Source organism: Barbus barbus (assembly GCF_936440315.1).
Source record: "Barbus barbus genome assembly, chromosome: 42".
NCBI classification, from domain to species: Eukaryota; Metazoa; Chordata; class Actinopteri; order Cypriniformes; family Cyprinidae; genus Barbus; species Barbus barbus.
In genome coordinates, this window is record NC_136720.1 from 13,301,926 (window position 1) to 13,315,209 (window position 13,284).

The 13,284-nt window shown below is 37.4% G+C and overlaps 1 protein-coding gene across 1 annotated transcript in view; it reads left to right on the forward strand.

Moving 5' to 3' along the window:
• LOC306861428 (staphylococcal nuclease domain-containing protein 1-like) overlaps positions 1-13,284 on the forward strand; it is a 195,763-nt gene that overhangs the window by 34,370 nt on the left and 148,109 nt on the right. Inside the window, exon 11 of the mRNA XM_079403676.1 lies at positions 4,087-4,188. Coding sequence (XP_079259802.1) covers positions 4,087-4,188 — 102 coding nt within the window. The remainder of the gene's footprint in view (positions 1-4,086; positions 4,189-13,284) is intronic.

Genomic DNA, 13,284 nt, shown 5'->3' on the forward strand with positions numbered 1-13,284 from the left:
AACGATAACAAGAACTCAGCATCCACTCTCTTATCCGGGATACTCTTCTTCGGTGTTTGTTTACACTGGTTTTCGAAACAGCGAACCACCATTCTCACCCTTTTGTGCATCAGCAACTGCTCCGGTCACGTGATCCTAACTCAAATCTTATTGGATGACCCGTGTTTTCGCTTTGGAAAACTGAAAAGCTTCGTAGGACTGGACGAAAAAAAAAACATTCGCGTTTTCGGTGCGCGAATGTTCACGGTCTATGTGGAAGCATCCATAGGAAGCTGTTGTTTTATGCCAGCGCGTCGTTGCGTCTGAAATTTGTTTCACTTTTTCGTGCACAGTGTGGAAAGGCCTTTAGGTGAGAAATCCCTTTAACAGGTTCATTTTGGACATCTGTGCCAAGCAGGGGCTGGCTTCCTGTTAAGCAGAATTTGCTGAGGGTGTTATTAGTTGTTCTCTGATTGAGGAGCTCCTTTTAGGTCTCAGGACCCTTAGGCCTGACGGTGGCGAGAGCTCTTCACTCTCTCTCAGCTTCAGAGCCACATCCAATTCTTGGGCCATTTATCACCTGAAGATAATGAGATTGGCTAATGAGAGAGAGAGAAGCAGAAATGAAAATGCGAGTGGTGCGTATAGCACGAGACAAAGAAATCTATGTATGTGAGAAAGGTGTGTGTGTGTGTGTGAGATTAAAGTTCAGGAGTTGAGGTGTGTTGTACAATAAGTCACTCTTAAATAATACATCAGGCACACATGCTCATTCCAAAAAATTAATTATTATTACTCAACCTCATTCTGTTCCAAATGTTTATGACTTTCTTCAGTGGGACTCAAAAGAAGAAATTTTGCGGATATATATATATATATATATATATATATATTTAAATGGGATACTGGAATGATCCAGTTCCAAAAAGCACAAAAATTTCACGTATTTCATATGCACTATATTCTGAGAGTCTTTTGAAGCCGTACTAGGGTCAGTAAGTTGTGGAAGATATTGAAAAGTAAAAATCTTTCTTAAAGCTCTGGAAAAACTTTTTATGCTGTTTTGAGCAAAAGTTTCGTGCATATTACATTATTTTTGCGTTATTTTTAAAATGTTTGAAATATTACTCAAGATGGGTTTTTATGTCATGAAATTATGAAATTTTCATTCATAAATAGTAACTTTGGTCGCACTTCATTTTAAGGTCCAATTCTTGCCATTAACAAACCATTAACTAATATGCTGCTAATTAATAGTTAGTTAGGTAGCTGTTATGTTTAGGTATTGGGTAGGATTAGTGATGTAGAATATGGCCATGCAGAATGTGTCTAAGTACTAATAAACAGCCAATATGGATTGCTGCTAACACTTTTTATTTTAGGGTCTCTTAACTAGCTGATTATTAGCATGCATATTACTAGACTAGAATATTAGCCATTTATTAGTACTAATTAAGCACATATTAATGCCTTATTCTACATGACCTTATACTACATCCCTAATCCTACCCAATACCTAAACTTAACAACTACCTTACGAACTATTAATAAGCAGCAAATTAGGAATTTATTGAGGGAAAAGTCAAAGTTAATATTGAATAAGTGTAACCTATTCTAAAGTGTTACCGGTTTGCTAATAAGCAACTAGTTAATAGTGAGAATTCGTCCCTATACAAAGTGTTAATGTAACTTTTTGGGTTTGAAGTGAATGATATTTGAAAACTATGGTGGAGGAGAAGATTTGACTCTTAGATATAGACTTACAACTATTTTATGGTGCATTTTTGGAGATTAACAGCCTCAGTCTCCATTTTGAAATCTTCTGAAAGACAATCATAAGGTTTAGAACAATGACCGAATTTAAATTGAGATAACTAAGTGTAATACTAGTTCAGTTTGTCACTGTTCCTTCATGTATCAACACATGATTATTTAGCTTATAATACCTGATTTGGTCTTGTTCTGTCCTGTTAGCCCTTGCAGAATGAAACCGTTCTTGCATTCATTGCATGCAGCCAAACCGTCATTTTTAAGAGCCAGTAACAGGCAAACATCGGCATGTCAGCCAGGCGCAGAAATCCTAATTTCTCCTCACACGGTTCAGTAACCAGCCTGCCGTGTCTTCGCAGAGCACACTTGATTTGCCCAATACAATGACAAAGACTTTTTATCTCAACAATCGACATGGAGCTTTTTGTTGTGCGCTGATTTTGCTATTCAGCAACATTACAGCTGTCTAGTGGACATAAGATGAATTCCTTCCTTGATTCTGAGTGGTTTATCATAGACATATGGAGCGTTCATGCTACTGCTTCAATTAGTACCTTAATCCTATCACACGGGTTAAATATCATACGGTTTTAGCATGCTCGTATTCAAAACAAAAGCACAGATTACTGTATTTGTGTGTATAATATGCTTGCTGACATTCATGATCGACTAGCAAAACCCCGAATGCTTGCCCTCTTACCTATACTTACACAAAGAACACACTCTAATGCAAGACTACATGGCCTCCCTCTGCTTTTCTTGCTCGGGGGGGGGGGGGGAGGAATTGCCGTGGATATTTATAGGTGGATTGAAAATGGTTTGTCCTCTCTTTCACCGTCAGGGGTTTCTGTCTGTATTATATTCCATCGGCACAGTTATTTAGCCATTCCGAAAGCTCCTCCATCAGAAGAGATGTCTCGGCGCATTAAATGCAATGTCTCACTCTCAAAAGTGGGTGGTCGATACGGTTTTATTTCATACCGAATATCAGACCACGTGGGCACAGATGAGGAGTTATTTGCAGCGCAGATAAACGTTTGCTGGAATCAGAGCGTGAGGATTTAAAAATGGTTGAGATTTAAGTTTTTTTTTTTTTTAAGTCAATATGCTTTTATTCGCTTTAAGATTTGGTCCTTAGGGTTAACAGACCGATCTCGCCCAACTCTCCCACGAGCTATGCCTTATCCTGGCTGTGTTGTTAGTTGTCTATCTCTAGTTTATTTCTGCTCTTGCTTATGGTTTTCCCTCAAGCGTCAAAGCATTGTAGCTTGGAATGAGCCATTAAAAAAAGAAAAAAGAAAATAATCATGAATCATAAAAGATATTTTGATTTATGTACTGGTCGCTTTTTTCCATGCAATTACAATGAATGGGAAACGTTATAAAGCATGAAAATGCAAGCACCAAAGCATGTGTGCTTTGTTTTTAGGTCTTCTGGTGCCATGCAATAGCTTTCTGAAATAAGTCTATATTCCCAAGTAATTTTCTCTTGTCCAGGCTGTCAACTGCTGAGACTTAATCATTGAATCTTAAGAACTGGATCAGTCCAAATCATGAGCTAATAAGACTGGCTTTGTTAACTGGATCTACTGATTCTTTGAAAAGATTAAGTGATTTGTTCAATGTTCCTTCCCAAAACACAAAATCAACTTTTATTTTCTACTTTAGGTAGAGTGGCTCTGAACTAAATCAGTCTGAATCATGAGCGAATCAGACTGGGGTTGCTAATTTAATCTACTGATTCATTGAAAAGATGAAGTGATTTGTACAGCGTTCCTCCCCGCAACACAAAATCGACTTTTATTTTCTATTTTAGGTAGAGTTTCTCTGAATGTGGCATTGTGTGTTAATTCGTACTGTTGTGGCCTCAGCTGCGATATGGGTGCCTGGAATATTGAGCATACTGAGTGTGTTTTGGCATTTCTCTGGGAAAAAAACAACCCTTTTCCCTTTCTTATGAAAAATGTAAATGAGGTTCTATTTCTAGTATATCAACGTGTGGCGGTGAGAGCATTTCGTATGTGGAGTCACATGCCTGGAACACCAAGAGATCGAGACAATGAGACGTGTCATCTCCCAATCCTGACACATTAGCGTGGTTGTGTGGGAAAAGGAAGGATATTAGGTTTTAAGAGAATGGTAAAATTGGAAAAATAGGTGAGGGGGTGGAAGACAGGAAGCTTCGAACCTCATTTTGGAAGGAAGTCATATGAGACTCTGAGGAAGTAATTAAATGTTGTGCCTGTTTGGGACAGAAGGCTATTTTTCATTTGTTATGTGATATTGACTTTTCTCTGTCTGTCTTTCTCTTTTCCCCTATTCTGTCTGACTCTATAGGAGAAGAACAAGGACAAAGACAAGCGTTTCCGTCCACTTTATGACATTCCTTACATGTTTGAGGCACGGGAATTCTTGCGAAAGAAGCTCATTGACAAGAAGGTGAGAGACTTTGTGACCTTCTTACACAAAACAGACTTTATGCCTTAGTCTTTCTGTATAAAAGTTTTCTTTCCATATGTTTTTCTGTCCATTTCATATGGATGCAGAGTTGTTTTCTTTCTCTGAGTTTCTGTATTCTGTTCGGAGTCACTGTACACAGACCTTGAGCTGAGCGACTTTATTCATAGAGGCACAAATTATTACTTTTTTTTTTTTTTTTTTTTTACTTTATTTATTTTGAGGAAAACAAAAAATGTCACAGCACAAAGCTTCAACATGAGATGTTTTTAACACATGTGCATATAGTTGAAGTCCTACAGTATAATTTCAATACTTATTCCCAACAATATATTAGTTATTTATATTTATATCTTTATCATGTCCCAAAGTTAATGAAGAAAAATGTTTTCATTGAGAATTACTTGGAGTGAGACAGATGCTTAAAGGGGATAGATTTAAAATCAAAAAGGGCTTCTGCTAAAAAAAAGGAAAAAAAAGTAGCTTACATTTTGATGAAAGCTCATGAAAACAAATATTTTATATTGTATCATTTGGATTAACAGTAAATATTCATTTAGTTAAATCTACAATACATAATGCAAATATCATTTTAATATAAATTTAAAATTAATGTTATGAATGAACATGAATAAACAATAAACATTACTATATTTATGGTTTAACATTTAACCCTGAACAATTAAAAGTCACTGGATTATGCACAGATGAATCACTAGGGGTGTAACGATACACCAGTGGCACGGTTCGGTTCACGGTTTTGGAGCCACGGTTCGGTTCGGTTCGGTTTGCTGTGGGGGTAGGGTTCATGTCATCTTACCAGCAATGCTAAGGAACAATAGATTCACTTAACTCAATAATAACAATAACAATAACTTGACTTAACTTTGACTTTATTAACTTTGGCTTCACATTTTTAGTGCAGTCAGCATACCTGAGTAAACAAAAATGAAATAAATACCTCCAATGTAGACTAGTCAGAATAAAACATTTCTCTCTTTAGTGCAGCCAGCTTAACAGAGTAAACTAAAATGAGATGACTCCAATGTAGGTAGTCAGAAATCAACATTTGTCTCTTTAGTGAAGTCAGCTTACCTGAAGTAAACTAAATAAATAACGTCCAATGTACACTAGTCAAAAATAAACACTGGCTTGTCCACTCTAAGAAACATTTGGATGTTCAATTAAGTTTTAAGTTCTTTTTCAGAAACACCACCATGCAGCACATTCTGACTGAAATGCGGTCGGCTCGGTAATTGGTATCTTGGCTCCAACACACTTAGCAAATGTGTGACTCCGTCGTTCTCAACAACGGAAAACGGCCGCATATCTAGCGCCATGAAAACACCTATTGCTTTTGTAATTGTTTGAGCACGGTCGGAGTTAGCTTGTAGCTTCATTCTAAAGGCAGTGGGAAAAGTTTCCTGTTTTTGAGGCTTCTTACGTGTGCTGCTTATATCAATGTTGGGGTGATGTCTCCGGAGATGCGCTTGCATATTAGACGTGTTTCCTGTCGTATAAGAGTTTTGTGAAACAGTTACGACAGATTGTGTGCGCTTTGTCTACGACACAAATTCCATTCCTGTACTCCACTGGAAAAGCAAAATGTTCCCACACAGGAGACTTAAATGTGTCCGGGGGATCTGCAATTTCAGTACTATGCGAAGCAGCCATCCTGCAGATACTAGCAACCGAGTGTGACGCTCACTCCCAAGTCACGTGAAATGACATGCACTTGGAAAATAGTAACTTTAGAATATAATATTTATTACAAAATTTAAAAAGCTCTTATTAGTCATTGCTAATCCAATTGAATCAAATGTAAGCAAAGAAAAATTAGTTTAAATTAATAGTTAGTTAGAGATAAGTGCCAGTAACCTCAACAATGGGCAGCAGGGGGCGTGAGGGTACCACGGTACGCCACGAGAGTTCCGCGATTCGTATCGTGGGTGGTGAATCGCGATCTTTCGGTTCGGTTTGTGATTATCGTTACACCCCTATGAATCATTCACAACAAGAGCATGAATGTGTGTTTTGAAAATACTTGGGGTGATTTCAGGAGTAAATGTAAAACATGAAGTGTTTCCATCTGTGTCACTCATAACAAACAAATACTTGGCATCAGAAGTTGTTGCAGTATTAATTGGGACAGCAGGGTATAAACTGGTATGGGATGTTCTGAAAATTGTCATATTGGGACTCATTAAAGCATAATGGGCAGATTGTATAGCTGCTCTTTATTGTCTGTTCAAGACTTTTCTCACCCAAATAATTCACTGTTTATGTGCAGAATAATGAAAAGCCCAGCCTGCAAGGCCCATTTGATTTAACGCCAAAGAAATATGACAGCACATTTCCTCACACACAGACGGTTTCTCATAAATGATCACCAGATGCATGGATTACTAATGCAGCTTTATATCATCCTTGTATGAACGTAAGGCTGCTTTAGAAACCAATATTTTATTGCTGCTTTTTACAGAATTCTGGTTCACTGACCTGGAATCATGCAAATATCTTGACACTAGAGACGGGAAATGGAAAGCAACGAGTTTAATCTCAGATCAGATTTTGCATTTCCCGTGTATGCACTCAGCGGCAGTCAACAGATAGTTGGATTTATACAACTCTCTGCGTGATAAGATGCCTGTTTGCATATTAATGCAAACAGTGTGGGAATGTTTGAATTCGTTCAGAATTTATCCAGCTCAAGACTGCGGCAATCATCTTGAGGATCCAATTTTGGCTCATTAAGTGTCACAGAAGTGCTCTGACATAAATCAGTAGTGTATAGTATTAATCATCTTCAGAGTCAAAAGTAGCATCTTAATATTTATGTACAGGAAATATTCTCTTTTTTGTTGTTTTTTTTTTTGCTTGAAATTGTAGGTTGCAACCAGATATTCCATATTGAGGTGGACCAAATGCTAAAGTTGAAGCAATGGTCATTGAAACACACCACTATTGTGAATAATGGTTGACACAGTGGTTACAGCAATGAATTTTGATAACATTTTTAAATAAAATTCACCAGTCTCTTGTCGGATTCCTTTAGTTGTTGCTAGGACACAATGTGGTGTGAGTATGAGGCCTTGTACTGAGGCGCAGCACATTTTAGCATTGCTCCTGCTGCCCTGGAAACTGCTGTGGAACATTTTGTTCCAACGGTTTAAAAGAAAAATAAAATCTGGGCAATTATAGAAGTTCATAACTATAAAATAGGGACATCGTTAGAGACTGATTGTTTTGTTACTGAAAAAGTACAAATCTAATGACTCATTTTTGCCAGATCAGGGCAGAAGGGACTATTTCATGCCCAGAACCTTTTGATTTAGCATTTAAAATGGCATTCATTCTTTACAGGCTGCATCCCAGCTGGTCACAAAGGGTAAGTAGTACCTGACTTTTGTTTCCAGTGTATTAGTGGAAGAGCTTGAGCTGATTCTGGGAGATTCGTCGAGGTTGCATCCAACGTCTGTCACTCTGACATGGCTGTAGTCTTCAAAAGCTACAGGCAGTTGTGGCCTAATGGATAGAGAGTTGGACTTGTAACCCAAAGGTTGTGGGTTGGAGTCTCAGGTCCGGCAGGGATTGTAGGTGGGGGAGTGAATAACCAACACTCCCTCCAGACCAGACCCTTGAGCAAGGCACCGAACACACAACTGCTCACTGGGCGCCGCAGCAATGGCTGCCCACTGCCGCGGGTGTATGTTCACTACTGTGTGTACACTTGGATAGGTTAAATGCAGAGCACAAATTCCGAGTATGGGTAACCATACTTGGCCACACACCACTTCCCTTTCCCTTTCAAAAAGGAGAGGTCGAAGGTCAACTCCCATTATATCTTTGCTAGTATGTGATCAATATCAGAGTTCAGCGGCACAATCAGCAAGAGAAGATAAAAGGAAAGGAGAGAAGCTCGTCCAAGCCCCAGTGAGCCGCAGCTCTGGAGCGTGGCGTCCATTTCAGATCGTGTTTCTTCTTTTGAAACGATGGAGAGAATGTGTAGCATTCACTAGCAGTGGGTAATGGAGGAAAATCTGTGGAGAAGTGCATTTCCTCCTCTCGGTATTGAAACAGAACTTCCCGGTGACATAATCCAAAACTAGATTTGGCTAACTTTCTAAGTAGCGCCTCTGTAGAGGGTCTCTGCCTCAGCGAAAAAGTCAAATGAAAATGTTGCATTAATCCACTTATCAGGAAAGAGCACGTTTGGATAATCCTGCTCAAAGTTCCTTCTGTTATGTGGGTGTGAGCGTTTGTGTGTGTGTGTGTATGTGAGGTGTTAACAAGAGACAGTGACTGAGTGGAATGCCAGTGTCAAGCATTTGATGTCTGTGTTTATGCAGGTATGTTACAGGCAGATATGTGCTGCTTTGTTTATTAGTTTGTTGATTTATATGGAAGAGGACGTGCTGAGTTTTCACATGTTACCCTGATGCACGTTGATGCTGCCGCGGCAGAGCTGTGCAGACTTCATTCATCTTTTCCCTCTACTTCTGCTTTAGAGGGAATTACAGTGGCGTGTGAGACTAGCAGCTCACTTTTAATCCATGAAATATGTATTACAGAGTTTCCTGACTACACCTACCCTCACCGCATTAGACTCCACTCAAAGGGACTTAAGCTTGCAGAGAGCAGGTTTGGCTGTGCACATATCAAAGATGCACATGTGTGCTTAGGATGTTTGCACACTAGAGCTTTTGGTGTGGACCAGTATCCATTTTTGATCCAAGTTTGGAATTGTCCCCGCCCCCACATATTAATAGTTGTTGTAATCAGAATAATAACAATAATTGTGTTGTTAGTGATAATTGTATTGTTAATTTTAACAATAACTACAATAAAACAAATCAATAATAATAGGTCATTGCATGGTTAAAAATGAAGAAAAAAACACATTTTTATAACAATAATAAAAATAATAATAGATAAATGTGTTGTTAAAAATTATATAATAATAATTTGTAAAATAATAATAATAAACAATTGTATTGTTAATAATATTTGTGTTATTTCAATAACTAGCTCAAATAAAACAATCAATAATAATAATAATAATAATAAACCGTAGTTAACAAAATAAAAACATTGTATAATAATGATGCTAAAACAATAAATGAAAAGTAATAAAAACAATAATAATCTGACAGTTATAAAAATAATAGATTATAATAGTTATCGTATTATCGCTTTATTATTATAAGTGCTGTGTTCGATACATCATTACAGAGATTTGACGATATGAGTATCGATACAGCTGGCCCTGTATCGATAGTGTGGCACGTGTGCAGCAGTGGACCAGCAGTTTTTAACAAGAACTTGTTTATTCGAATTAAATAAAAAATAATGAAGGTTTTTTGACGGTACATTGAAGCTTTGAAAATAACTATAAATAAACTATCAATTGCTGCATTTTATCCCCCAGAAAGATGCAGTGTTAACTCTAACATTTTATTTTAGGATTTAACATTTGTAGATGGTCTAAAACAAAAGAGTTGTGTAAACTCTGAAAATCTTTTAGAACTCATGATTTGTTTAAAAAATAAAATGCATTACACATTAATGAATAAATCAGTATATATAAAATTATTTAATTTACAAGTGTCATGTTTGTGATTTTCTTTTTTTCATTTAAGATATAGCTTCTGACCATTTAAATCCAAACATACTCATTATTTTATGACATCAATTACTGCTTTATTTAATCAGAAGCACTCTAAATGTTATTTGTGTAGGGTATTTTACTTTTAATTTAACTAGAAGTAGGCCAACAGCGCCCCCTAAAGATTAAACGTCTTTAACGACCGGGTGTTAGGACCTGGGGGAGGATGTCACTGCTGCCGCTGCACTTGCTGTTACTGTTTACTCTCACACACCGAACGCGTCATTCTGTACGTGCTTTCACAGATTAAGTAAAGCAATCTAAATCAGTGAATCTAATCATCATTCAGACAAAACTTTGCTTCAAGAATGAGCCACACTACTGACGTCATCTAATCACTAGCACACACTGAGCACATGTGAGTTAATGTATTCCTCTTATCAGCAAGACATATCGGCATCATTTTTCATATCAGGCCGATGCCGATATTTACATTTAAAGCCATTATCGGACGATTCTGATATCAGTCCGATAATATCGTTCATCCCTAATACACAGCCCTAATAATAATAATTATTATTATTATTATTATTATTACTATTAAGAACGGACTCAGTCATTTTTATCCACAGTTTGTTGACATTGATTGCAGAATATTTATTTTATTTTTTTATTTGAATAAAACCAGTTCTGAATATTCACAGTTGGTATGAATGTAAACGGTTGTGCATTTGTGCCTTTGTGTGCTCCCAGTCACGCACATTATAATACCGGCTTGTCTTCAGATAATTTGCACTTCGAGAGCAGTTCACATTGCATTTCATGCAATAATTCTGTGGCAGATAAATACACATGCTTTTTTGTGTAAATTTTGTTTATAAATCCATACTGTCGAAAACATGAACAGTGAATCTTCTCTTCTTGACTCATCTAATTACTCAAGGTGGTTATCGCGTTGATGATTCACACATGCCACTGTTTGAACCCAGGTGTTCTATGTGAAAAGAGTCCAGCGGGGGAGGCAGTGGATTCCATCTCTGGTTTGGACAAAGCAGTCAAACCGAGTGTGAAAGCATCCTTGCTGTACATGCACCAGATCAATCTTTCTGCATTTCACCGAGACATTTCAGTGGACCTGTCTACGTTTTGACGGATGCTTCGCCATTAGCAGCATTTCTTTCTTCGTCTTTCTCTTCTTACTGGTTCTTTCTGGGCTTCTCTGAAACCCTCCATTGCTGTTGTCCTTCAGTCAGATCTTTCTATTCAGACATGACTCTAAAAGCCCTTTTAATCTGTCATCTGCTTCCCAAATGGGCTTCTTCTTTCTCTTGCGCATTCATTTTCTCTTTCTTCATAAGCACATTTGCTCTTCGGAACAAGCGGGAATCATTGGCGCTTTGTGTTTCTTAAGAAGGGCATGTTGTCGTTCAACCAAGCTCATTACTCCTGCCCAATGGTGCAGAGCTGTCTGTGCCTTTCTAAGAGAGAACTGGAGAGTAGAAGAAGAGGGGATGAAAATGCAATCATTTTGTGGTTTATTTGTTGATGAAACGCTAAACTCCTGGGGTAAGAAAATGAGTGTCCACAGGATTCCCTCACCTAATGAACTTCTATTATGTCCATTGTCATTTTGAGGCAAATGAATTGGAGGGATAAATGGATTGAATTCCAGAAGTGGAGGCATACAACTTTAGGAATTAGTTCAGAGCATGGAACTTTATTTTGCCATTTCAGCATTTCATTTTGATATGCAGTTGCATGCTCTTTCTCCTGTTTTCATAAATCTGCATTCACATTATATCATATGGATCAGAACGGCAATAAATTTGTCTAAATGTCAGCACCTTCCACTGTTAAATGAGTAGTTCACAAAAAAATGAAAATCATTTACTCACCCTCATGTCGTTCCAAACTTGTATGAGTGTTTTTTCTTATATTGAACACAAGAAGGTATTTTGAAGAACCAAACAGTTATACCCATTGACTTCCATAGTAAGGAAATAGATACTATGGACAGTGTTGCCAAGTCTGTGGTTTTCCCACGGAATTGGGCTTCTATAACTTTTCATGTCTGCGGGGTTTAAGTCGACCCCAATAACGTGATAATTATCCCCTGGAATGAGAATTGTACCAGGGACCCCTCCCCCCCCACCACCCTTTGTGTAAATGGTGTATTTTACCACCCGGAACGTATTTAAAAAAAATAAATAAATGGTAACTTTAGAATAGGGAACACTTATTCACTGTTAACTATGACTTTTCCCTCAATAAATTCCTAATTTGCTGCTTATTAATAGTTAGTAAGGTAGTTGTTAAGTTTAGGTATTGGGTAGGATTAGGGATGTAGAATAATATCATGTAGAATGAGGTAGGGGTGTGCGATATGACGATTTTTGATCGTGGACGATAAAAATGTCTCCACGATCTGCTTTTTAAGAAATATCGTAGTATCGCGCTACACGCACATTGTCAAATACAGTTCTGGCGCCTCCGTCTCTATATACTGTACAACACGACATACAGCAGTAGAGTTACTCAGACAGGACACTGCACTTATTCGCGATCGCAAAAGTACATTATTTGCATACAAGCCTTGCTGGTTAAATGTTTAATTCGCGCGCTGGTCTGACGTGCGCTTGTTCTGAGCACATACACCTGAAGCACGCGCACTAAAACGCCTGTCTAACAGCGCGAGCGCCTGATTACTCAACTAAGTTATATTTTGCGCTAATACTGTCAAAACACACAAGGTTTACATACAGACTGAGTTGGTTATCTCTAAAATGAAAGTAAATAGTTAAGAAAGAAACGGATGCGTGCCTGTATATTAGATGCGTGCAGCTCTTAAAGGGACAGGACACTAAACATGCTGTCGACTGTCATTAAAGGGATAGTTCACCCTAAAATTTAATTTCTGTCATTATTTACTCAGTGGAAAACCAAACAGTTGCTGGTCCACATTGACTTTGATAGTAGGAAAGAAAAATCCTATGGAAGTCACTGAGGACCAGCAACTGTTTGGTTTTCCACCTTCTTCAAAATAGCATTTATAAATGTTCAGCACAAGAAAGAAACTCATTCCGGTTTAAAACAACTTTTGAATAAATGATGATATAAAAATACAACATTATGACAGAATTGACAGACAGATGACAGAATATTAATTTGTGGGGGAACTATTCATTTAACGTTAACAAAACAACAAAACGCAAAAGAGAAAAATCACTCACTATTCTTGACTGAAAAACTTTAATACAGTTGCTTTAGGAATCAGTCTATCTAGTGTTTTATTTTTATATTTGTTCATTCAATTTCATTGAATGCTCTGCTAAATACACCTATTGTACCTGGAAATAAAGCACTGTTTGTTTTATTTGTATATTATGTGTATCTTTGTTCTTATTTTTTAATAAGAAAAATAAAATAATGACAAAGATTTTTTTATCTTCGCCCACTTTGGCCTAAATATCTGC